At 37.0% G+C, this 27973-nt stretch overlaps 1 protein-coding gene across 6 annotated transcripts in view; it reads left to right on the top strand.

Annotated features, from left to right (window-relative positions):
- CYLD (CYLD lysine 63 deubiquitinase) overlaps positions 787-27973 on the top strand; it is a 67139-nt gene continuing 39952 nt past the window's right edge. For 2 of the 6 annotated variants that reach the window (XM_018061937.1, XM_018061934.1), the window contains exons 1-4: positions 787-868; positions 7278-7929; positions 9060-9362; positions 11534-11639. In XM_018061937.1, the coding sequence (XP_017917426.1) occupies positions 7426-7929; positions 9060-9362; positions 11534-11639 (913 nt within the window). In that variant the 5' untranslated portion in view covers positions 787-868; positions 7278-7425. The other 4 variants (XM_013971026.2, XM_018061935.1, XM_018061936.1 and 1 more) reach the window with 4 other exon arrangements.

Genomic DNA, 27973 nt, shown 5'->3' with positions numbered 1-27973 from the left:
GATCTTTAACTACACCCCAAGTCCTGGCTGGTGGCCAGGGGTGCAGAGCCACAGGAGGCCGCGTGTGGAAATTCTTTCTCCACCTCAGGGAGACTTCCCTCCATACTAGGATAGGTGGCAACGGAGGTTCAGAAACAGCAGGGGCCGCAGGCAGAATCTGAGAGGAAAAGGTTTAACATTACTGAGTTACTGCTGTGTCAGGAACTTTACATACGATTTTTCACAACCATCCTGTAAGACAGGCAATCCGATTATCTCCATTTTACAGATGGGGAAATTGAGGCTCAGAGTGGTTGTGAGTTCCCCAAATCAAGCGGCTACTAACTGGAAGCGCAAAGGATTCAAACTTAGGTCTCGAAATACAGCTTTGCTTTTTCATGGAATCTTGAAAGCGACTTCCCACTCCAGCTACAAACTCTCAACCTATAGGAGTTTTGACAGCTAAGCCAAAGACCAGACCCATACCTGGGAGGTGGAGCCGGGAGATGCCCAGCGCCCCGCCCGGCTCCAGTGTCAGCCAATGGTGCTGCAGCCCCCGCAGCCTTTCGTCCAATCAGTCAGAGGTCCCCGCCCCCATCCCCCTCTCTTCTCTTCCCCGCCCCTCCACTTTCCCTTTGGCTCGACCGAGCTTGACGGAGCGGAAAGTCCCTTCAGTCCGCTCCGGGCCGGCAGCCATTGGAGGAAGGTCTATCATAGGGCGGCCCAATCAGAGCGTGCGCAGGAATGCAGTTCGGGCTGCGATTGGTTGGAGCGGCTGTTGCCCCTCCGCCCCCGCTCACTCTCTCCCTCCCTGGGCGGTTCAGAGGCGGGGCAAGTGGGGGCGGGCCCAGGTAGCAGGTTTGGCTGCGCGGGGGCTCTCGCGTCTGAGGTAAATACTAGGGCGGTGGGTGTGGGACGGCAGGGCCAGCCGGGGAAGCGGGCTAGAGAGACTGGGGAGGGGGCGACGCCCGGCCCCGCGAGGTGAGTGAGTGAGCGAATGAGCGAATAGCCGAGCGGGCGAGCGACGGGTGACCCGGCCCCTCGGGCGTCCCTCGCCGGCCTCTGGGCGCCTCGAGCTGCCACCGCGGCCGTCGGGCCCTGGTCGCCGGCCCGTTACCTGCCCCGGCCCTTAGCCGGCCAGGCCCGCGGGGTGCTGAGCCAGCTGACGTCAGCCTGGGCTTCCCCACCCCCGGGGCTTCCCCACCTCCCCAGGCCTTCCTGAAAGGGCTCTGAGTCGTGGGAGCGTGGTCACCGCCGCCGGGACCTCTCGAGAAGCGAGGACTTCGTGTGGGAGCAACGCAGGAATCTGTCTCTCCTTTTGAGCCCCTCATTTACAGATCGGGAAACTGAGGCATCCGACGGCCCGGGTTGGCATCGAGAGCGCGGGGTTGTAATCTTACCATCGGTGCCTTGGGGGTGTATCGGTCGATCGGTTTTGGAGTGTTTGTGGCTCCCGTCCAGGAAGAGCATTAGGGGTTCTGGCCTCGTTAATGGCGTGTTATGCTTTTTCTTTCAGTTTCCCCCTTTCCAGGGTGAGAATGCTTTTACACAGCAACCTGGAGTTCTTTAGTTGAAAGGTGCGCTCTGTTGAAGCAAGGTATTCATTCTTTTCCTCCTCCTCCCCAGACGCCCACCGCCCCACCCCCCTTTATTGTCATTTAAACGATCTCTGGGGAAATCGTGAAGTCCTGACGGAAGATGGTGTTCCTAGGTTTGGTTCTCAGCCGGGTCAGCTGCCCACTTATTCATGTACTTGGCATCTTTTCTATTCCGCCCCGTGGCATTTGCATGTTTTAGGATGATTGTCGTCTTCCAGCCACCAAGCCTTTCAGTCTCTCAGCCCCCATCACGCCTGCCCCCATCCTCTCCCCATGCTCCCTGGAAAGTTACATGGTTAGCTTAACTAAGGAGCATTGCCTGCCTTGCTTTTGATTTAGAGCTAATAGGGATCTTAATAAGATTGTCCCTTTTGCAGTCATTGGCTCCTGGAGAAAAATCCAGGCCTTGAGAGAGGGTGTTCATTCAAGCGTTGGTTTTTTGCACACCCCCTCACGCCCCGAGGAGACTGAATGGTTTAAGAATTTAGCTCGCTAGTTCCCTACTGGGTAGTGGGTGGATTTGAACTAGCACAATATTAGGTGAAAATGATTTGCTGGAAATTTTTGTGGAAATTCATATACTGTGAATGTTGATAATACCCAGAACATTCTTCAATGTTCGGCTACAAAATTTTACAGTACTCTTTGGAAGAAGCCTTTCTTTGGAGGGTAACTTTTGTGAAGAGCTGGTAAGATCAGGGCGCTTGTTATATAAAACAGCAGACATGCTACAGGAATGATTTCTTGTGATCTGGACTGCTTGAGCTGTGATTTTGTTTAAGGAAGTCTGCATAAGAAGACAACAGTAATTATTCTATTCATCAAACTTTCAGTGTTTTGTTCCTTGTTTTCACTAGGTGATCTTAAATTTGTCAGGGTATTTGGTTTTATAGAATTGTACAACCACACGTAGACATCCAGATATGGTGTGAGGATCTAGGAACCCAATTTCAAATGAACCTCAAAACAAGTTCTATTTGTGAAATTTTCCTTATTTATTTCCACTTAAGTGTATAACAATGAAGTGGCATAAAGACTGACCATTCATTCGTTGAGTCAGAGAATTAGAATTATTATTTATCTAGGAGATTAGGTAAAAACTGTTAAATACTCAACTCCTGAGGCTTCTTTTAAAAGAAGCTTTTAATCACTTAAATGATTAGGATGAGGAAATAGAAAATTTGACTTTCACTATTATCACCTGAGTTAACCAATCATTCATTCATTTCTCCTGTACTGAATGTCTAACATACTGTCAGGCCCTTGTTTGGGCAGTGGAAATATAAAGATGAAGGACTTAGGGAATTCACAGTTTCGAAGTGCAGTGGCCAGGTTTAACTCTGGTAAGACCAGAGTGTTCCTGGTTCTTTTGACATGAATATGTAGATGTAGGAGCCAGACTTTGTTTTAAACCTCATAAATCCCACTTGTTTTAGGGACTGAATATGTGTGTTCTTGGGTCACAAGTTATTACGAGGAAAACTGACTCTTTTCTGGCCTGGTCGCTTTTCTGGAATCTCTGCTGTTTGGGAATGTACAAACTTGTTCTTTCAGTGAGAAATATTCTCTTTTAAAATGATAATTATTCTAGTTATCTAGAAGAATTTAGAAAAAGTCCTGTATATCTTCTTTTTTGGAGGGTATTCACACTAACCTCCATACTTCTTTGCTATTTATAATTATGGGCAGCTTTTGGTATTATAATTTTTATTCTGATGTATATAGCCCCTTGTTTTTAAAACAAGACCAGATATCTCAGGAGATGCAGAATGTTATTGAATTGTATGTTTTTGTTTTCTTTAGTGGAGTTCTTTGAACAGTAACCTGATAACTTGAGACTCAAAATGATATTGTTTCTTCTAGATAAATTAGCTGTTGTCAGTTTTATGTAGTTAATGTTGTTCATCTGTGCTGTATATTATCTTTTAGAACTAATTTGGACCTTTAGTATTTTCATGTAAAACATATTTCTTGATCATCTTCTTTTCATTGCCTTTGATAGGAAACTGATATTTGTGCCTTTCCACCATCATCTTGGTTTAATGACTTTATTGTAATACAATTAAATTCTCCTCTACTCAGGATCCTGGCCCATCAACAAGCTTAGGTAACCACATATATTTTCAAATCTGTGTGACCTGAACCTCTTCTGAAATGTCAAAAGAAAGTCCTATTCAGCATGGCTTCAGGGTTAAAAATATTACTGTAGTACAACTCTTTGAGAATGTTCATGCAGCACTTATAGTATTACTCAGTTTTCCAGCCTGAAATAAGTACAATGGTATTAAGATGAATTGTTTCAAAGTAAAGTACAGTATACTGTTAGAGGTAATTTTTAAACAATTAGGCCTGAAAAGTAATAAGAGAACAAAAATGAGGGCAGCTGACATATCTTATATCTTCTGTATTTTTCAGTTTCGACCGCTGTGCTGAGTGCATAAAAATACTAAGCTAACAAACCTTGATTGATAAAGAACTCACTGACAATGTGATTTAAATCTTATGTGGTCTTGAGTCAGTTTTTACTGCTTGGGGTTCTTAAGACTTAAGTGTTGTGCTTGTCCCAGTGAAAGAAGAATGTTGGCATCATATTCATTTCTTCAGTGGGAGAACAGTCTCTATTAGCATATTCTGCTGTAATGCCAGTATCATGCTCCTGCTCAGTTGTGTCTGACTCTTTGTGATATCCCATAGACCGCAGTCTGCCAGACTCCTCTGTCCATGGGATTTCCCAGGAAAGAATTCTGGAGTGGGTTGCCATTTCCTTTTTCAGTAATGCCAGTTTACTGAGATATTAATGATCATTAAATTTGTCTTATATATCTCTAGTAGAACCATAAAATTTCCTGTTTAACTTTATCAGTTAAAATCAGGAGAATCAGTTTTTAATATGATAGTTCCAAACCTATTCTTTTTTCATGTATTCTTTAAAAGAGGAAAAACCACATTTTTGGGTAATGTGGTTATACAAAATGTGGTTTTTATTTTTGGATAATGCTTTTTAAATATTTTGTAACTTTCACTTTGGCTGGTCTTGTTGCCTAACATGACAACTACTATTAATGAGTTTGTTCACTCTTACTTATGCTAATACAAGTCAGAAAAAAATTACTGCTCCTTGTGTAGTTCACTTTAAAATATGGTTCATAATAACTGTTGTTAAATTGCCCGCAACCTTCTTATAAACCAAAGTAGTTGGTTTAACTGTGTACTGGCTCTGAAATGATTTGCAAAAAACCTTTTGTAATCAAATTGATTTGAAATAGGGTGTCCTAATGCCTTCCACATAGTAGTTTAGTTTTGTCTTGGAATATTCCAGGAGCACTGGTAGTTTTTGTTTTAAATTGTGACATGGATTATGAAGCTGGAGAATCAATCCAGCAAGAATTATTGGCATATACTAATTATTAAGATTCAAAGAATTTTTTAATTTTAATATTTGAAGGCATAATTTGTTGGAACTAAAAAAAATCTTTTCAAAACAGAATTGCCATACTTTAAAAATAATTTTGACCAAAAATATTTAAATACATTTGAAAAAGAACAATGCAACTTCACTTTTTTAGGAGTTGCTTTTAGACCATCTCATCCTACCTGGAGCAACAGAAATAATGCCTGTGAAATAAAGCCTATGCGCTTTACTCCTAAAGACCTGTTCAGAATTTATGTATTCCTCTTTTTGTTATTGTTTTATCTTTTAAAACACAGAACCATATTTCATTACCTGGCTTCTCAGAACTGATTGGAAATAGTAAGCTGGAAAGCTGTAAAAGAAGTCAAGTGCATGTTGCAGGAAACCACAGAAAATGGCTGATGGCAAGGGAAAATGGTAGAGTGTAAATCTAGAGAAGGAAGATGCAAGAACTCAGAAAAACCATAATATAAAACCTCTTAAAAGACAAACATCTTTTCATAGTGACAGCCACATACAGTGATTTACATTTATGTCAGTAACTCAGTGCTCAAGATAAAATTGAGACTATTTCCTTGTTGAAAAATGCTGACATTTAAGAAGAATTTTAGTCTGCAGTGACAAAGACTGTATTTGGAAACTTATAAGGAATAGAGCCAAATTAAGGTTTGGGTCACTGTTTGGGTAGCTCACCGCAGGAGTTTTGTTTATATGGTGCCAAGATAAGGGTTTCCACAGGTGTCTTATATAAGTAGCAAATGTAAATTGATCCTGTTTCTGCTGAAGTAGTGCCCTCAAGTGGAATTAAGACAAACACGTTATAGAAAAAGAGAAAACCACTTTACGCTACCTGCCCTCACTAAATGTTGTGCATATACTTCAGTGATGTTGATTTGAAGAACAGCTAAGCCCTTTACCCTGGCTCGGGCAGTCTTCATGCCTCATTCTAGCTTGTAGAGGGCCTTTTTGTTAATAAAAACTTTACATTATAGAAAAACCTCATTAACTACCAATGTGTTGTAAAAGAAATACTATTCTGTGTGTAGATTTGCCAGGTTTTGTATTTAATCATTAAGTTAAATGGCTAAACTTAAAATTTGGTTCTTTAGTTTTAGGAATATTTATTTTTTAACTCCAAGAATAAAATAGATGAATATGATATTGCTGTCACCTGCTGCTCTTATCTTGAATAATGGAAATGAATATCACCTCCTCACAGGAGGATGGAATAAATACTGTATTTAGAAACCAAATAGCCACATGCATGTGACAGAGAATACCTAAGGACCATCGTTCTCAGTAAGATAATGAATTAACATAATGAATTAAAGTCTTTACTTGAATTGATGAAATTGTATAGTTTTAAACCTGTGATTCAAGTAGGGTTGAGAAGGCTATTTTAATTGTGAAAGATGAGTATCCTTGTAAAAATTTCAAATGAAAATTTGAAAGTGAGAAAAAAACAATCTTTTCTTCCTTGTCTACATAGTTAGACTTGTAATATAAAAACATCTTATGCTTGATACTATACTGCAGTTATATTTCTTCCTTATGTAGTAGTCCAAGTTTTGATGGCTACAAAATTGGTTTTTTAAGACATTGTTCATATAAGCAGATTTATAATATCTGATCTTTATGATTGAGAGAGATTAAATGATAGCTATGATTAATATGATTAACATTTGCTTATTAAGGACAAAATGTGTAAGATAAGAAAATGAAGCTGAATTAGATAGAATGTTCCATTATCAAAATATGGCACACAGATAAATGAATTGTGGTTGAAGTTTTAGAATGTGATTTGATGATATTTTTATTGATAAAAATGTTCAACATAATTGTGATGGGTAACTTTTTACTTAAACTACTTGTATAGAAATAATAGTCTTTTTGATTTGTGTGTTTTGTCCAAATACAGCAGCTTATTCATTTAAGTTAGGCAGAGGCTATTAATTTTACTTTTTAAAGTTTAAAAATGTCAGAATATTTATATAAGATTATATTTTACTAGAATCTGAGTTCATAAATTTCAGTGCCTTGGAAACAAATATTATTGTCTTGTCTTTGGAGATAATTTACAGTTGAATCTCCTTTATTAAATATGCAAGATTACGGTAGATACAAGTAATATAGTATGTCTTTTAACCTCTCAAGATATTTTTGAAAATATATCATAATGTGTATGTGTGTGTGTTTTTAGTAGCTGAATGAAGAATTTTAAAAGTCTTTGACCTTAATTTTAGCTCATGTAGAGTGAAGTGTAAAGTTTCTCTTTGCTTGTCCTCCAGGCATTTTGATTTGCTGTCTTTTTACAGCATGGACACCAAATTGCTAAAAACATGCTTTGGGACTGCCAATGAATTTATCTTTTGTGGTTTTACTACACACTTAGTAATTCCCTTTTTTTTGAGTTAATATTTTGGAGTTAATATCACAATGAGTTCGGGCTTATGGAGCCAAGAAAAAGTTACTTCACCCTACTGGGAAGAGCGGATTTTTTATTTGCTTCTTCAAGAATGCAGTGTTACAGACAAACAAACACAAAAACTCCTTAAAGTACCAAAGGGAAGCATAGGACAGTATATCCAAGACCGTTCTGTGGGGCTCTCAAGGATTCCTTCTGCCAAAGGCAAGAAAAATCAGATTGGATTAAAAATTCTAGAGCAACCACATGCAGTTCTGTTTGTTGATGAAAAGGATGTTGTAGAAATAAATGAGAAATTCACAGAGTTACTTTTGGCAATTACCAATTGTGAAGAGAGGTTCAGCTTGTTTAAAAACAGAAACAGACTAAGTAAAGGCCTCCAAATAGATGTGGGCTGCCCTGTGAAAGTCCAGCTGAGATCTGGGGAAGAAAAATTTCCTGGAGTTGTGCGCTTCAGAGGACCTTTATTAGCAGAGAGGACAGTATCGGGAATATTCTTTGGAGTAGAATTACTGGTAAGTTTGATAAGTCATCTTAGTGGGCTATGCATTTATGTGTGTCTGTGTCTGTGTGCACATACATGTTTCTTTTTCCTTTTTTGAATACAAAATAAGTTTTCCCAGAATTCTATATTTTTTAATGTTTGTAATCCTGAGGATTTACTTTCTAATGGTAGAGTAAGATGATACAAAGATGATGCTTTGAAAACTTTGAAAAGCTACGTATAGTAGGAAATATACAAATAGATCATGTAGTTATTGAAGACTTTCATATCTTTGAATGTTGAAAATGAACTCTTAGCAGTTGTAAACAAATTACTTAAAATTGTTAATTATCCTGTGACATTATCTGTAGGTTTCTTAGCTTTTCTTAAAGTATACTATTAAGTAACAAAATTTGGATATATAAGTTGTAGCAATTGCAACTGGCTTATATTTGTCCCTGATAATATATGTGAAAATCATGTTGACATTTGTTTGCACTGAAAAGAAAACCAAGAACTCTGTGATAATGTTTCCAAAATTAATATTCTCAAGAATTTAAGTGTTAGTTACATTTTGACATTCTTGCAAATACAATTTCATGCCTTGTTTGCTTTTTAAGTTTTTTAAGCAGAGATTGTAAAACAATTGGAGAATTGAATCCCAGCTATGCCATTTACTAGCTGAGTTACCGGGTTATTTAACCAAACTGCTCTCTAAATCTGCATCCTCATTTGTGAAATAGTGATATTAATACACAACTTGCAGTGTTTTTGTGATATATTGATTCAGGATTAACATGGTGACTGGCACATAGTACGTGCTCAATAAATGGAGATAATACTACTGTTAAAATACGTTTTTCTTTTTATGACAAAATTTTTGTTAAAACCACAATGTAAAATCCAGCCCAAGCTCTCTCACAGTAGAGTTATTATTTAAAATTATCATGTAATTTTATTTCAGCATCCGATACAGTTTCTTCCTTATTTTTTGAACACCCTATATTCAATGGCAACTGCTAATAATTGTATTTCTTATATGTGTCACTTAGAATTTGTTCAGTGATTTCTCTGAAGTCCACAGAGTGCATCTTTTTTCTTAGGGATCATCTTTCTCTATCAGTCACTCATTTTTTTTTCTCTCTCTCATTTAAAAACTAGGAAGAAGGTCGTGGCCAAGGTTTCACTGATGGGGTATATCAAGGGAAGCAGCTTTTTCAGTGTGATGAAGATTGTGGAGTATTTGTTGCGTTGGACAAGCTAGAACTCATAGAAGATGATGACACTGGATTGGAAAGTGATTATGCAGGTCCAGTGGATACAATGCAAGTTGAACTACCCCCCCTGGAAATAAACTCCAGAGTTTCTTTGAAGCTTGGAGAAACTATAGAATCTGGAACGGTTATATTCTGTGATGTTTTGCCAGGCAAAGAAAGCTTAGGATATTTTGTTGGTGTGGACATGGTAAGAAATTTTGAATTATATTGTCTTTGTTGTATACATCTGTTAGTTTTATAACCAATTTAGGTACAGCTTAAACACTTTGAATACTTGAAATAGACTAATTTGTAGTAATTTAAAGAGCATGTTCTCATTTATCTTTAGTAAAGGAATGTTGATATGGGATAGGAGTCTAGTTGTAGAATTATAGTTACTCATTTTTCCAGTTTGAATAAATGGAAATAATGTTTTCAGTCTTTAAATTTGCTGTGTAACAAACAGAAAAAAACCCCACCAGAATATATTGCATTATGTCTTAGTTTTCTTTATTTTGAAAAGGGTTTTTTTTTTTTTTTGTAATCTGTGTTTCTCTTTTTATAATATTTTGCTGAATTTTACTGACTGATCTGATTTTAATGATTTAGTGTAAAAGTCACTTATGGAAAATGCCTGAATAGAGGAACAGCACATTGCTTTAGAGGAAAACCCATTCAGTGCCTTCATAGGGTGTATTTCACTCAAAAAAGTTTTTTGTTTTAATTGTAAAATTTATGAAACATAAAATTTACCAATTTAGCCATTTTAAAGTGACATTAAGTACATTCACATTGTTGTGCAACCATCACTGCTATTCATCTCCAGAACATTTTCTTCCACCCAAAATGAAACTCTGTACCTATTAAACAATAACACCCTATTACTCACTCCTCTCAGCCAGTGCTCTTCTGACAACTAGAATTCTTTCTGTCTTTGTGTATTTGCTTATTCTCTTTGCCTCATGTAAGTGGAATCATACAGTATTTGTCTTTTCATTTGTGTCACTCATTGTTAATGTTACCTTACAGTCATAATTGTTAATAATGAATACATCTCAATGTGGCAAATTGGACAGTACATGTGGGATTAAGAGAAGGAGAAGAAAAAGGCTTGAGAACATTTTTTATCATAGATTGAAAATATGGACAAGAATTTGTTAGGTATAATGAAGAAAATTCATATGGAATTATTAAACACCAGCAAGAATTGGGAGAGGTTGTGAGTAATAGACTTTTGTACTCATGGTGCTTTTAGTGATTATTTTTATCTATTCAGTTATACTTTGGGTAGGATATGAATGCTCTAGTGTAAGTTTCTCTTATACTTTGCTTGGAAATCCAAGGAAATTCTATTTGATAACCATTAGTTAAACCTTACTCTGTTGTTTAGATAAACACTTACTGAACATTTACTATGTGAAAAGTTAGAGCCAGAGTTAAATACATAGGTCCCTCGGAATAGCTAGAAATATAACACATTTTAAACCATTAATCTTTAAATATTCAGAACTTGTTTAGAAAAGAGAGTGTGGGCTGAGTAGGGGGAAGGTTGGAGAAAGAGGGCCATAGGTCATTGGAGTTAGTTTCCTTTTGCTTTAGGTCATTTAGGCCTCAAACTTGGCAAAAGCCATTTAGGCCTTTCTCTCCTTAGATGGCAGTGTAGGTAGCATCTTGTTTTCTTGGGGCATCTGCTGAGCCGTTGCACCACCAGCTTCTCCCCCTGCCTCTATCTGTCTTCCAGTTGGCTTGTGCAAACATTCGTTCCAAACCCCCCTAGTGCAGTCCTTGAAAGGAAAGTTCTGGCTAATGCAATAGTGTTCATCTCCTTCTATTTCCAGTGCTATTTAGAATGCTGTCCACATTGGTGCTCAGGGCAGTTGTCTGACTGGCCTGTCTTCCTAATCTAGCTCCATGAACAGCGCTGGACAAGTTGGTGCTACACTGGAATATAAAGTAATTAATATAAAGATCTCCATTTGGAAGGGAATTCTTGCAAACTCATAAAATGACAAAGAACAATTGAAAAAATAGACTTTGTGTCTATAGAAAAAAATTCCTATCTATATAGGAAATCAAATTGAACATTTATGTAAGTGCGCAGGGAATGTGAAGGAGTGATTAGAGCAAGCTAGGGTTAATTAGGGGCAGCTTTCTGGGTGAAACGGTGTATGATTACTGCATCTACCAGTGTAGATGTATGTCATATAGACTATTGTCTAGTCAAGTATGATGAACACTTTCGATCCTTTGCTCACCAGGTGGGTTTCTGTGGCTTGATTATTCTTGGATCTCATTTTTTAGAGGATCCTTTTGTGGAAAATATGCTTTCATATTTGTTTTATTGAGGAGGATTTTAAAGTTTATTCTGTTAATTTCTAGGATAATCCTATTGGCAACTGGGATGGAAGATTTGATGGAGTGCAGCTTTGTAGTTTTGCAAGTGTTGAAAGTACAATTCTCTTGCATATCAATGACATCATCCCAGGTATGTTTTCTTTGTGTTTTATATATTGTTAAGGCAGAGCTTCTAAGACATATTCAGTTATGAGGATATAAATATAAGCTTCAAGATGCATTTTTGGAACTTGACCTTTATATTATGGAATTGTTATTACATAGGATATCTTTCCTTACCCCCAGATAAAAATACTTAAATATTTTCATTTCTGAAAGTATGTCAATATGGGGTACCTTTTATTTGTTATCATTCACTTTTTCATTGCTTGTCTATTTTAACCCTTTCTGATAATTGCAAGAGTCAGAAAATATAATAAACTGCTACCTGTTTGAGTGAGAGCCTGGTTTCAACTAGAAGCCTTTTAGTAGAAGTTGGTCATTTTAGTATAATCTGATATATTGTGGAGAGGATTCTTGCTGGATACCTCATGAGATCTCTTCCAGTTTCAAGGTGGTATTATTGATCTGACTTCGTGACTCTGTAATCAGAAATAGATCACTCAGCTTTTACATCTTAAAAATAATCTTCAGTTCAGTTCAGTTCAGTCACTCATTTGTGTCCAGCTCTTTGCAGCCCCATGAACCGCAGCATGCCAGACCTCCCTGTCCATCACCAACTCCTGGAGTTCACTCAAACTCATCGAGTCGGTGATGCCATCCAGCCATCTCATTCTCTGTCGTCCCCTTCTCCTCCTGCCCCCAATCCCTCCCAGCATCAGAGTCTTTTCCAATGAGTCAACTCTTCACATGAGGTGGCCAAGTACTGGAGTTTCAGCTTTAGCATCATTCCTTCCAAAGAAATCCCAGGGCTGATCTCCTTCAGAATGGACTGGTTGGATCTCCTTGCAGTCCAAGGAACTCTCAACAGTCTTCTCCAACACCACAGTTCAAAAGCATCAATTCTTCGGCGCTCAGCTTTCTTCATAGTCCAACTTTGACATCCAGACATGACCACTGGAAAAACCATAGCCTTGACTAGACTGTCCTTTGTTGGCAAAGTAATGTCTCTGCTTTTGAATATGCTATCTAGGTTGGTCATAACTTTTCTTCCAAGGAGTAAGTGTCTTTTAATTTCATGGCTGTAGTCACCATCTGCAGTGATTTTGGAGCCCCCCAAAATAAAGTTACCTCAAAGAAGTAGCACCTAATGGCTGATGTCAACTAATTAGTAAATTCTTATAGTTAGCAGCATCAGCATCACCTTCTCCCTGCTCTTAGTGGAATTCTAGTTAGAAGCTAGTCTACTAGTAGTATGTTAATCATGAAACATACAGAGGCAATCAAAGTTGGCGATTCTCATTGAACATTATGCAGCTATGAATTGTCAAAAGCCTGCATTCAATAGCCACGAATTATGAATTTCTTAGATGACTTCTACATTCTTGACAGAGTTATTAAGGTAGGTCTTCAGTTTAGTTCTGTCGCTCAGTTGTGTCCAACTCTTGGCGACTCCCGGAGTCCACCCAAACTCATGTCCATTGTGTCAGTGATTTCACCAACCATCTCATCCTCTGTCGTCCCCTTCTCCTCCTGCCCTCAATCTTTCCCAGCATCAGGGTCTTTTCCAGTGAGTCAGCTCTCTGCATCAGGTGGCCAAAGTATTGGAGTTTCAGCTTCAACATCAGTCCCTCCAGTGAACACCCAGGACTGATCTCCTTTAGGATGTTCTGGTTGGATCTCTTGCAGTCCAAGGGACTCTCAAGAGTCATCTTCAGTGTCACAGTTCAGAAGCATCAATTCTTTGGCGCTCAGCTTTCTTTATAGTCCAACTCACATCCATACATGACTACTGGAAAAACCACAGCCTTGACTAGGTGGACCTTTGTTGGCAAAGTAATGTCTCTGCTTCTTAATATGCTGTCTAGGTTGGTCATAACTTTCCTTCCAAGGAGCAAGGGTCTTTTAATTTCATGGCTGCAATCACCATCTGCAGTGATTTTGGAGCCCAGAAAAATAAAGTCAACCACTGTTTCCATTGTTTCCCCATCTATTTGCCATGAAGTGATGGGACCAGATGCCATGATCTTAGTTTTCTGAATGTTGATCTTTAAGCCAACTTTTTCACTCTCCTCTTTTACCTTCATCAAGAGGCTCTTTAGTTCCTCTTCTCTTTCTGCCATAAGGGTGGTATCATCTGCATATCTGAGGTTATTGATATTTTTCCCAGCAATCTTGATTCCAGCTTGTGCTTCCTCCAGCCAGCCCTAAGGTAGGTCTTAATTATCCCCATTTTGCTGATGAAAAAAAAAAAAACAACTGGGGCTTAGATAGGGATAAGATTTGCTAGGATCAACTAAGATCCTACTTGATTTTGGTAGAGCCAGAATTCAAATCCAGGCTTGTCTGATTATAAAGCTCTGCCCTTTTCAGTACCTCCTCACCCCAAGTCCTGTGTGTTTACTTGGGATATGAAGACCTGTATAGAAGAACATACTTGTCAGCTTCACATGTATACTTGCGAATATTGTTTCTATGGAGATGTATTTTGTCTCTGAGTCTTTAAAAGCTGACTTTTGCTATATCAAGAATCAGAACTGAACAAAATGGTTTGGGTTTTTTTTTTTTTGCTATCAGTGTTATTGATGATTTTGACATAGGACACTTTTGAGTACCCCACAGGTCATTTCAGGTCCTCAGTTTTTTTTTTTGTAAAAATGAAAGGGTTAATTAATACTAGATGATTCTTGAGATTCTTTCTAGCCTATATTCTTTGCCATTCCTAATTCCTTGTTGACTTGGCAAGTAATAAATGCTTGTATTGCTGAGTTAGGAAATGCTTTCTATATTAGCTTTTAGCCTTGCAGCAAGAATACATTAATTAGTTGGAGAAATGAGATTCAAATGATAAATTTGTTTCAGTTTTGCTTTGTAAAAGTCTGACATACTTTATTTTCCTCGATTTCTTTAAAATCAGGTTTTAATTTCTTACATATTGGGTTCTTAGCTATTTGTTTGCTTCCCTTTGGAAATGAATGCTTTATATTCAAGGGGGAGCATACATGTGCTTGATATTTTATCTAGTAATATTTAACTTACTTTTTCATGCCTGCTTGTGGAAAAACATAGTTTGTGATATTATAAATTGAAATACCTTTTGATGTTACAATAAATGTTTATTGTCTAAAAAGCAGTTTTCCAAAGGCTTGTTCCTTCATCAAATGTTATTAAACCCTTACTTAGGGTTTTTTTTTGGAGGGGGTGGAGTGTTGAGGATATAGTAGGAAACAAAACAGATAAAAGTTCAGAAATGGAGCTTTTATTCTAGAGAGTGAAGACAGATAATGAATGAGATATATGGTCAATTAGGAGCTTTCCAGATGGCTCAATGGTAAAGAGTCCACCTGCAAATGCAGGAAATGCTGGAGACGTGGATTCCATGGCTGGGTCAGGAAGATCCCCTGGAGAAGGAAATGGCAACCCACTCAAGTATCCTTGCCTGGGAAATACCATGGACAGAGGAGCCTGGTGGGCTACAGTTGACGGGGTCACAAAGTTTCAGACATGACTTAGCGACTAAATAACCGCAGTGATCAATTAGATGCTGATTGAGTGGAGAATGGTAAGCAACATAAGGGGAAAGGATCTGCTAGGATGTGAAGGGTGGGATTTTGTTTTTACTTTATGTAGAGTAGTCCCTTGGACGTGGGGTATCTCTTTACGGCTGCTCCAGCAAAGGGCAGCCGCTGCTCCTTACCTTGGACGTGGGATATCTCCTCATGGCCTTCGCTCCTGACCTTGGGCCAAAGAAAAGCAAGGAGAGATAAGAAAGCCTTCCTCAGTGATCAGTGCAAAGAAATAGAGGGAAATAATAGAATGGGAAAGACTGGAGATCTCTTCAGGAAAATTAGAGATACCAGAGGAACATTTCATGCAAAGATGGGCTCAATAAAGGACAGAAATGGTATGGACCTAGCAGAAGCAGAAGATATTAAGAAGAGGTGGCAAAAATACACAGAAGAACTGTATGAAAAAGATATTCATGATTCAGATAATCACAATGGTGTGATCACTCACCTAGAGCCAGACATCCTGGAATGTGAAGTCAAGTGGGCTTTAGGAAGCATCACTACAAACAAAGCTAGTGGAGGTGGTAGAATTCCAGTTGAGCTATTTCAAATCCTAAAAGATGATGCTATGAAAGTGCCACACTCAACATGCTAGCAAATTTGGAAAACTCAGCAGTAGCCACAGGACTGGAAAAAGTCAGTTTTCATTCCAATCTCAAAGAAAGGCAATGCCAAAGAGTGCTCAAACTATCACACAATTGCACTCATCTCACACACTTGTAAAGTAATGCTCAAAATTCTCCACGCCAGGCTTCAGCAGTATATGAACTGTGAACTTCCAGATGTTTGAGCTGGTTTTAGAAGAGGCAGAGGAACCAGAGATCAAAGTGCCAACATCCGCTGGATCATGGAAAAAGCAAGAGAGTTCCAGAAAAACTATGCCAAAGCTTTTGACTGTGTGGATCACAATAAACTGTGGAAAATTCTGAAAGAGATGGGAATACCAGACCGCCTCACCTGCCTCTTGAGAAATCTTTATGCAGGTCAGGAAGCAACAGTTAGAACTGGACATGGAAAAACAGACTGGTTACAAATAGGAGAAGGAGTATGTCAAGGCTGTATACTGTCACCCTGCTTATTTAACTTATATGCAGAGTACATCATGAGAAATGCTGGACTGGATGAAGCACAAGCTGGAATCAAGATTGCCGGGAGAAATATCAATAACCTCAGATATGCAGATGACACCACCCTTATGGCAGAAAGTGAAGAGGAACTAAAGAGCCTCTTGATGAAAGTGAAAGAGGAGAGTGAAAAAGCTGGCTTAAAGATCAACATTCAGAAAACTAAGATCATGGCATCTGGTCCCATCACTTCATGGCAAATAGATGGGGAAACAATGGAAACAGTGGCTGACTTTATTTTTCTGGGCTCCAAAATCACTGCAGATGGTGACTGCAGCCATGAAATTAAAAGACCCTTGCTCCTTGGAAGGAAAGTTATGACCAACCTAGACAGCACATTAAGAAGCAGAGACATTACTTTGCCAACAAAGGTCCATCTAGTCAAGGCTGTGGTTTTTCCAGTAGTCATGTATGGATGTGAAAGTTGGACTGTAAAGAAAGCTGAGCACTGAAGAATTGATGCTTCTGAACTGTGGTGTTGGAGAAGACTCTTGAGAGTCCCTTGGACTGCAAGAGATCCAACCAGAACATCCTAAAGGAGATCAGTCCTGGGTGTTCATTGGAGGGACTGATGTTGAAGCTGAAACTCCAATACTTTGGCCACCTGATGCAGAGAGCTGACTCATTGGAAAAGACCCTGATGCTGGGAGGGATTGGGAGCAGGAGGAGAAGGGGGTGACAGAGGATGAGATGGTTGGATGGCATCACTGACACAATGGACATGAGTTTGGGTAAACTCTGGGAGTTGGTGATGGACAGAGAGGGCTGGTGTGTTTTAGTCCATGAGTCGCAGAGTCGGACATGAGTGAGAAACTGAACTGAACGGAACTGAGGGAAGTCCCAGTGAGCTTCTCTAATATGTTGACATTTGAGCTCTTCACATGAAGGTGATTTGAGGGCTTGGCCAGCTTGAGGAATAGCAAGGGGTACATTGTAGCTTGAGTGAGGGACAGTGATAGGAGAGGTAGTGAAGCTAGACCATGGAGGGCCAAATGGGCTGGTGTATGGATTCTTGGCTTTACTCTAGGGAGCTGGGGAGCTAACGTGGATTTTGCACAAAGGACAACGTATGTAACTTCCATTTAAAAATGATGGCCCTGGCTGCAAGTTAGAAGGCAGAGACAAGGAAATCAGGAGGGGGACTGTTGCAATTATCCATATGAGAGACAGAAGATGGTGGCTTGGATTGGATTGGTGTGTAATAGCTTGTTTAGTTTAGCCTGTTTTAAAACTTATAATAAATAAAATCCTATTGATTGTATTCTCTAATGATTGCATTATTTACTTAAAGTATATTTTGAGATTCTTTATGGTGAATAATGGTATTAGTAGGCTGTTTACCTTATTGCTTCATAGTATATTTCATTGTGTGAATACTTCATGATTTAATAACTCATTCTAATGTCAGTGGTTGTTCAGGTTTTGAGTATTTCCATATCCTCGTCAACACTTGGTACCCATTAAAATTTTTGCCAATCTGATACCTTTGAGAAATGGTATTTCAGGGTGGTTTTAATCGTAGTTCCCTCATCACAAGTAGGGTTGAATAATTTTCATATGTTTATGGAAAATTTATGTCCTCTAATAAATACCTGGTTATGTCTTTCCTCAGTTTTTTGTTGGTTTGTCTATTTATTGATTTGTGAATTCTTTATTTTAAAATTTTAATAAAATATTTTTCAACATTTTATTATGCAATTTCAAACATAGAAAAGTTGGAAGAACTTTATAATGAACATCCCTATTCCTACCACCTAGTTTCTATAATTAACATTTTTGTATAATACTTGCTTTATCATATTTATCCATCCCTCTATCCATGCACGTCTCCATCTTTTTTTTGGTAATGCATTGCAAAATAAGTTACAGACCTCAGTACACTTCATCCTAAATACATCAGTATGCATATAATTAACTAGAGATAAGTATTTAAGGTTTTCTTCCTTTTGAGATGAAAGACCATATGGTAATAAAATATACGTTGTATTGTTGGAATTTTGACCAATGCAAAAACCCTTGAGTTTAGTAACTATCATGTTACTAAAATAGTTTTTAATAAGAAATGTATTTGCATATCTCAAATCAAAATAATGAAATAGTATAGTAGGATGTCTTGTTTCCATTCTATCTCCTCTGCTCTAGTTGTCCCCTCACTCCACTCCTTGCCACCCACCAGTGGGTGAGTTATTAGTTTCTTGAGTTAGTTAGTTATTAGTTTCTTGTATATCTTTTTAGAGTTTCTTCATACCGTATAAGTACATATTCTCTTTTCCCTTTTTAGGCGTGAAGGATAATATTTATTCTGCATGTGCTTTATTCTCTTTTTATCTTGGAAGTCTTTGTATATCTGAGGTTCTCATTATTTATAGTACATGTTTTCCATTGGTATTGTGGTTCCCTAATTTATTGATTCTTATTAATAGATATTTGTATTGTTTCTAAATTTTTACTATGCACAATGCTGCACTAACCTCATACATATATATTTTCTACATGTGCTAGCTTACCTGTAGGATAAATTCCCAGAAGTGGGTTTGTTTGGTGAAAAGCTGCATGCATTTGTTTTGTTCTCAGTTTAGTTCAGTCGCTTAGTCGTATCCGACTCTTTGCGACCCCATGAATCACAGCACGCCAGGCCTCCCTGTCCATCACCAACTCCCGGAGTTCACTCAGACTCACATCCATCGAGTCAGTGATGCCATCCAGCCATCTCATTCTCTGTCGTCCCCTTCTCCTCCTGCTCCCAATCCCTCCCAGCATCAGTCTTTTCCAATGAGTCAACTCTTCGTGTGAGGTGGCCAAAGTACTGGAGTTTCAGCTTTAACATCATTCCTTCCAAAGAAATCCCAGGGCTGATCTCCTTCATAATGGACTGGTTGGATCTCCTTGCAGTCCAAGGGACTCTCAAGAGTCTTCTCCAACACCACACTTCAAAAGCATCAATTCTTCGGCGCTCAGTCTGTTTTGTTCTAGATACTGCTAAATTGCTTTTGGTAGTCGATGTAACAATTTGTATTTCTGCCAGCAGAGTGTAAGGGTGATTTATTTTTTATTTTGCTTTTTATTTATTTATTTTTTACTGAATAGTTGATTTACAGTGTTGTGTTTCTGGAGTGCAGCAAATGATTCAGTTTTGCATGTGTTTGTGTGTGTGTGTGTATGTACACACTCATATTCTTTTCATTATGTATTATTATAGGATAATAAACATAGTTCCCTGTGCTCTACAGTAGGACCTCGTTGTTTATCTGTTTTATGTAGTAGTATGTCCCAAACTCCTAATTTATCCCTTTCTCACCACCTTTCCCCTTTGGGAACCATAAGTTTGTTTTCTATGTCTGTGGGTCTGTTTCTGTTTTGCAAGTAAATTCATTTGTGTCATATTTTAGATTCTGTGTATCAGTGATACCATATCATAGGTGTCTTTTTCTTTCTGATTTGTTAGGTTGATACAAAAGTAATTGAGGTTTCATACTGTGAATTTCAAGTCATTATAACTAGCCTCAAACACATCTCTATTAGTCAAAGTAGGAACCTTTACGATAAACACATTTTTGCCAACAAAAAGTAAGTTTTTTTATTCCTGTAGCATAAAAATCTGAGCTTCAGGATTTGAGAAACTCTTGGAAAGCATTTTCTATCTCTTGCTGGTTGTGGAAGCATTCTGTCTGCAAAAAGTTGTCGAGATGATTGAAAAAGTGGTAGTCAGTTGGCGAGAAGAGAATATGGCAGATGAGGCAAAACTTCGTAGCCCAATTGGTTCAACTTTTGAAGCAATGGTTGTGTGACATGCGGTCAGGTGTTGTCGTGGAGAAGAACTGGGCCCTTTCTGTTGACCAGTGCTGGCTGCAGACATTGTATTTTTTGGTGCATCTCATTGATTTACTGAGCATACTTCTCAGATATAATGGTTTTGCTGGGATTCAGAAAGCTGTAGTGGATCAGACCCATAGCAGACCACCAAGCATTGACCTTGACTTTTTCTTTGGTGCAGTTTGGCTTTGCAAAGTGCTTTGAGGCTTTTTCTTGGTCTAACCACTGAGCTGTACTTTCTGTTCTGTCTGTTAATGCTTCAGCACCACATTGTTTTAATGATTCTTTATATTTTCATTACTCTTTTGAGTTTTCTAGATTGTCTTCTAAAAGTTTAATAAATTTTCGTTTCACATTTCAGTTGATAATATACCTAGATATGATCTTGTGTAGATCTTGTGTAGAAGTTTGTATTCCTAATTTTCTCTACCATGCTTGCTGAGTATAAATGAAGTTTATCATGTATATATATGGATCTTTCTGTGTCATAGCTTTAGAAGAAATCTAATAGCTGTAAGAGTACATTTCTCTTTTTGTTTCTTTTCTTAATGAGTGTCTTCGTTTTTTTAGTCCTTGAGTCTTCAGTGTAAATTTAACAATCAGCTTCTCAAATATTATAAAAGAGTTCTATTGGGATTTTGATTGGAGTTGCACTTAAACTGTGGAACAATTTAAGGAAAATTGACATTTCTGTTATATTGAAACTTGATACATGAACATTGTATAGCCTTTCATTTATTTAATCTTTCTGGTAAAAATTTTCTCCATTTCTTGCATGTATGCTGATACATTATCAAGTAAAACATATTTTCTAATAGTTTTTTGTTGATACGTAGAAATTAGTTATAAAAACAGTTGTATTGAGATATAATTCACTAGTTTAAACCATACAACTCAGCATATTTTAGTGTATTTACAGATGTGTGCAGTTATCATAGCAATCAATAAGGGAACATTTTCATCAGCTTACAAAGAAACCTTGTACATTTTAGCTATAATTCCCTTATCTCTCCATCCTCCCCTGTCGTAAGCAACTGCCAGTCTGCTTTCTGTCTTTGTATGTTTGCCTATTGTAGACATTTCATATAAACAGAATAACTTAAGATGTGCTCTTATGTTAACATAAGATGTGACTTTGTTCACTTAGCATAATATTTTCAGGGTTCATCCATGTTATAGCATATATCAGTATTTCATTCTTCTTAATGCCCGAGTAATATTCCATTGTATTAATATATCACAGTTTATCCATTTATCTGTCAATGGACATTTGGGTTCCCTCCATATTTTGGCTATAATGTATTGGTATAATGTTGCCACACACATTCCTGTACAGGTTTTTGTGTGGATGTATGCTTTTATTTCTCCTAGGTATATATCTAGGAATGGAATTGCTGGGTCGTGCGTAGCTCATGTTTAATCATGTATGTACATGCCAGACTGTTTTCCCAAGTGGCCACACCATTATACAATTTACAGTGTTGTATGAAGATCTGCATGATGGCTTCCCTGGTGGCTCAGTCATTAAAGAATTTGCCTGCAGTGTGGGAGACCTGGGTTTGATCCCTGTGTTGGGAAGATCCCCTTGTGGAGGGCATGCAACTCTCTCCAGTATTCTTGCCTGGAGAATCCCCATGGACAGAGGAGCCTGCTGGGCTGCAGTCCATGGGGTCACAAAGAATCGGACACAATTGAGCAACTAAGCACAGCACACAGGAGGATTCTGATTTCTTCATGTCTTTGTTATTATTTGACCTTTTGATTCTAGCCATCCCATTGGTTGTGAAGTAGTATCTCAGATGACTTTTGTTTGCAGAGTTTTGTTATAAACAATCTTATCAAGATCTTTTTTTCACAATTTATCTGTAAATTAATTTTTTAGTAGTAAGTCATCTGCAAATACTGTTTTACCTCTTCCTTTTAATCCTTATATCTTTCATTTTTAAAATGTGGTTTGTTATTCTAGTATCCCTATCAATACAGTATTGAATGGCATCTTCACCTTGCTCTTGATCTTAAAGTGAATGCTTCCAGCATTTCACTATGAAGTATGATGCTTATCACAGGATTTTATTGTTGTTACTGTCATTTATCAGGTTATAGAAGTTACCCATGATTCCCCAAGAGTTTTAAGATGAGGGGATACTGAATTTTATCAAACTTTTTTCTTTATCTATTGAGATAGTCCTATGTTTCTTTTCTTTTAATCAGCTAATTTCCAGTTTGCTAATTTTTATATGCTTTAAAATATTTGCATTGCATGTTTAAAACTTTTTTTACATAGTGCCATGGAATAGGCCTGTGCCAAGAAGGACCTGTTCCTTGGAAAGTGTTGAGGTAAAATTTAAAAAAAATTAAAAATGCACATGTTTAACATAAAATTACCATCTTAACCATTTTTACCTGTATAGTTCAGTGGTATTAAATGCATTCATAATTTTGTGTAACAGTTATCACCATCTGTCTCCGTAACCTTTTTCATCTTGTAAAACTCTACGCCCATTAAACAATAGACCCCCATCTCTCCCCTACCCTTAGTCTCTGGCAGCTGCTTTTCTTCTTTCTGTCTCTATGATTTGGACTTCTCTTAAGTACCCCTCATTTAAGTGGAATCATACAGCATTTGTCTTTTAATGATTGGTCACTCCACCCTCCCACTCTGTGGTAACTACCGCTCTACTCTCTGTTTTCCTTAGTTTGTCCTTTTCAGATTCCATATATAAATGAAATCCTCTTCAAAAAGTTAAAAATAGAATTACCATACAATCCAGCAAGCCCACTTCTAGAGGTATAGCTGAAGGAAATGAAACAGAATCTCAAAACAATAATTACACTTCTGTATTCATTACAATATTATTCACAGTAGACAAGATTTGGAAACAACCTAAATGTTCATCAGCAGATAAATGGATGAAGAAGATGTTGTGGAATATTATTTGGTCAGAAGAGGGAAGGAAATCCTGCCATTTAGGACAATGCGAATGGACTGTTGAGGGCATTATGCTAAGTGAATTAAGTCAGAGAAAAAAGTCTTAATGGAGGATTCTCACTAGCATTTACTCAAAAAGCCATGTTTTGCCAGACCCCCCAGCTGCTGCCACTCCCAAGTGGCCACTGTGGCAACTGCCACAGCACGTGGGCAGAACCCCCTCTCCCTCTCTTTGGCAGCAGGGAGTGTACCCACCCTGCACTGGGCCAAGCACGGCTCCTTGGGGCTTCCCTGGTGGCTCACATGGTAAATATTCTGCCAGCAATGCAGGAGACCTGGGTTCAATCCCTGGGTTGAGAAGATCCTCTGGAGAAGAGAATGGCAACCCACTCCAGTATTCTTGCCTAAAGAATTCCATGGGCAGAGGAGCCTGGTGGGCTACACAGTACATGGTGTCACAAAGAGCTGGACATGACTGAGCGACTGACACTTTGACTTTCAGTCCTTTCTAGATATATTAATTTTCCATTTTAGTAGTTTAAAAATTATTTTTCTTTGACTTTTTGTGGATTTATTCAATTTTTTTAAACCATTAATTCATATGCTTAGCTTATTAATTTTTAGTATAAAGCATCTAAGGCGATAGATTCCATAAAATTTGATATGTAGTTATCTTGTTACCATTAAAATTGAAGTATTTTGTAATTTCCTTCATGATTTTTTAATGTAATTCATGAACTCTTTTAAAATGTACTTTAAAAATTTTCAGATGTCTTGCTTTTTATTTTCATTGTTATTCATTTTCAATTTGATTGCATATGGTAAGAGAATATGATACCAATACTTTGGCATTTGTTGAGGCTGACTTTATGGACTGGTACATGATCCCAAGCTTCAGAAATGTTCTCTGTGTACTTGAAAAGAATGTTTTCTTCAATTGTAGTTGAATGTATTTCATGCATATTTTATGTGTCCCTTAGGTCAAGCTAATTTATTATGCCATTCAAATTTTATGTTTCATTACTGAGTTTTTAATTGTGAAGTCTAACAGTTACAGAACGAGGCACGTTAAAACGTCTAAAATATGATGATGGATTTGTTAATTTCCTCTTAATTCTGAGTGTTTGCTTTAGTTTTGAAATTGTTATTAGCTGCATACAAGTTGAGGATTTGTAGGTACCTAGAATTTAGAATTTTTATACATTCCAGGTAATTTGAGCTATTTCTCATTATGTGGTGACTATTTCCGTCTCTAGTAAGTTTTTTTTTTTAATTTAAATTCTGTTTTGTGTGATATAGATAGGTTTTCTTTTGGTGAGTATTTTCCAGATATGTTCCTTTTTTTGGTATGTCTCTTATTACCACATATAGTTGATTCCTTAATATAGTTTGACCGTTTTTATATTTTAACTGAAGATTTTAATCTATTAATATTTATCATCATGACAATTGGATTTATTTCTACGGTCTTGTGTGTTTTGTGTTGGTCCTACTTTATCTGCCCTATCCCTAACATGTTTTTTTTGGATCAAGATGTTTCCCCCTCTCCACCTACTTTACTTCATTTTCCCACTCTATCCCACTTGGTTGGTTTTTATGCCTGTCATTTTTTAAAAAATCCAGTCTGATGATCTCTGTCTTTTCATTGTTGTGGTTAATCTATTAACACTTAAAGTAACTATTGTTGTTATGGGTTTCAAAACCCAGTAATATTTTATTATCTGTTTTCTATTTGTCCCCCTATTTTTCATTCTTCTTATAGTAATTTTCTACCTTTTTAGTAGATTATTTGAAAAATTTTAAGAATTATATGATATTTAATCTATTGGCCTATAAGCTATACTTCATTGTCATATTGCTTTTAGTGGTTTCTCCAAGGATTATAATATATATTCTTAATGTTTAAGTCTAGTTACAGGTAATATTGTGTCACTTATATATACTTATATAAGATGTAGAAACCTTGTAACAATGTAAATCTAGTTACTTCTTATTCTTTGTGTTACTAATCATCATGTACATTATATCTATGTACTTAAAAAATGCTCAGGAAACAGTTTTTGTTGAAATAATCACTTATATTTTAAAGAGTTAAAGATGTGTATCTGTTTGTCATTTTCATTCATCCTGAGGAACTTCTTTGTGGTGTTTGTTGAAGTTAAGTTTTCTAGAAATGAATTTTTCTTAATTTTCTTTTGTCTGAGAATGTGTTTATCTTGCCTTCATATTGAAGGATATTTTGGGTATATATAGAATTCTGGTTTAAATTTGATTTTCTAGCCTCCACAGTTTCTGATGAAAATCATCAATAGCTTGAATCATTGTGCCCCTGTATGTAATATAGTATTTTATTTTTCTCTGGGTATTCTGAAGACTTTATATTTGGTTTACAGTATTTAACTGTGATGTGCCTAGCATGGTTTTATTCATCGTTATTCTGGTTGGCATTTGCTAAACTTCTTAGATTTGTAAATTTATATTTTTTAACAAAGTAGAAAACATCTAGCCATTTTTCCTTCAAATGTTTTTTTCTGTTCCTTTCACGCCTCTTCCTTTCTGTACCTTCAGTTAGATATATGTCATAATTTTTGATACTGACCCTTATGCTTGAGTTTCTGTTAATTTTTTTTTCAAATTTTATTTTATTATTTATTTATTTATTTATTTTTTATTTTTTTTAAATTTTAAAATCTTTAATTCTTACATGCGTTCCCAAACATGAACCCCCCCCTCACCTCCCTCCCCATAACATCTCTCTGGGTCATCCCCATGCACCAGCTCCAAGCATGCTGTATCCTGCATCAGACATAGACTGGCGATTCAATTCTTACATGATAGTATACATGTTAGAATGTCATTCTCCCAAATCATCCCACCTGTTCTACCTTCAGTTTTATTCAGTTCCCTTTCTTTTATCCCCATTGTTTTCCAGCATATTCAATACATTATTTATTGAGACACTTGTATTTTTAAGTTTTTAAAAGTATTTTAAGGCTTTTCCATCCAGTTCCTTGTTTTAGTTCTCTGATGAGATAGTCCTGTCTTCTCCTTCACTGTAAGCATATTTTTCATGGTTTTAATAGCCTCTTTATTCTTTTCTGCCAGTTCCAACATCAGAATCATCTATGGATTAGTATCCATTGCAGTTTTTTTCTTTTGAGACTGTCATGGGTTCCTTCCGCCGCCCCCCCCCCCAGTATATTAAGTAATTTTTAAAGATTTCTGTTTTACTTTTAGCGTTAGTACAGAGCCTTCACCTCCAGAAGACATTTTGCTCTGTCTGGAGGCATGTGTGGTCGTCACATTTGAAGTAGGAATGCTGCTTGAATCTAGAGGGCAGGGACAGAGACGCTGCCAAACATCCCACGATGCAGAGAGCAGCACCTCTGATCCTCACAGAAAGGTCTGGTCCAAAAAGTCAGCTTTGCTCAGGATGAGAAACCCTGTCCTAAAGAAATTCATTGAGTGATGCTAATTTTATAATGTTAGCTTTCTGAATAGCTAAGGGGAATCCCTTGTAAAATCAATTTTCTTTCATTGTTTATTCGTACAGGGATAACCAATTCTCTGCTAATATTGTTGTTCCAGAACCACATGGATAAATGTAATTTAAACTTGTCTTACCAAATCAAATTTCTCCATAGGTTTTCTTTTTCTTTCTTTCTTCCTTTTTTTCTTTTAATTTCCAAAGATTACATTTGAGAGCTCAAAGTCATATTAGTATAACCATCCTTTTTACCTACTTTATTGAATTTCTTTGAATTTTACGTTTTACAACTAAATATAATCCAGTAAATCAAGTAAGTTGGGAGGCTGGGGAAATCATTAGTTTAGTATTATAATTTAAGGAAGAAAAAGTACCTGAAATATGACATTACCTTATGTATAATTGATTGTGTTTTTCTGTTTGCTGTAGAATAAAGATTAGAAATGCCCCCACCCCCTTTTTTTAAACTCTAAAGCATTCTTTCTGTATACTTTTTCCATATCTCAATTTGGTTTGAAATGTAAATGAACTTGGGTTCTATAGTAACACTTAAGAAGAAAAGAAAAGAAAAAGCTACCATTTCTATTTTTCATGTGATGGAATTGTGTATAAGCTGACAAAGAATTAATCTTTAGTAGTATTTATCTTCAAAAGCGTTTACAATTATATTTTATTTAATTAGTGATGTTGGATTAAAATAATCAAAATTGCTTATATAAATCTCTTGGAAATCACTTGTCAGGCAAACTCTAATCTTACAGATCAGTGGCTATCATTGTCATTGTTACTGGCTCTCAGAGCAGTGACAAGCAAGGCAAATAATGCTTTTTTCCCCTTTTAAAGCTTGGTTTTCATGAACCCTGAATAGAAGATAATTAAGAATGATACCAGCTTTTATTACATAATACACCAATTATACTTTTTTGCCAACAAAATAAAGCCTGCGAATAGACTTTAAACAGCAAAGTTGGCTAAATGAGAATTAGTTTCATTTATTTAAATAAGTCTTCATCTGTATTTCATGTCATCATTAACACCCATTTCTTTAGAGAGAAAAAAATAGTTATAATGTCTCATTTAGTTCCTTATTTTTTTCTTGTCCAATTACCTTCAGTTGTAGGACAAAGTTATTTTCAGCCTTAAAAAAAGTTTTTGGAAGCAGTTTTACAGTTTATGAGACTGGGAAAGAATTCATCCTATTCAATTGCTTGTTACAGCAGGCTTCTGAAAAAATATCTTTGACTAAAAATGCAGGCATCTTCAACTTGTAGAGCTTTTCCTCTCTCTGTTATTGTTTTAAATGTTAAAAACCTCTAACATATCTAATTTGACTTTATATTCAGGTTCTTAAATCTGTTGTGATAAAGCATATCAATTAGTTCAGTTCAGTCTGGCTGCTCAGTCATGTCCGACTCTTTTCGACTCCATGGACTGCAGCATGCC

This window comes from Capra hircus, chromosome 18 (genome assembly GCF_001704415.2).
Source record: "Capra hircus breed San Clemente chromosome 18, ASM170441v1, whole genome shotgun sequence".
Lineage (NCBI taxonomy): Eukaryota > Metazoa > Chordata > Mammalia > Artiodactyla > Bovidae > Capra > Capra hircus.
Note: the sequence above shows the minus strand (reverse complement) of the source record. Positions and strands in the feature narration are given on the sequence as shown.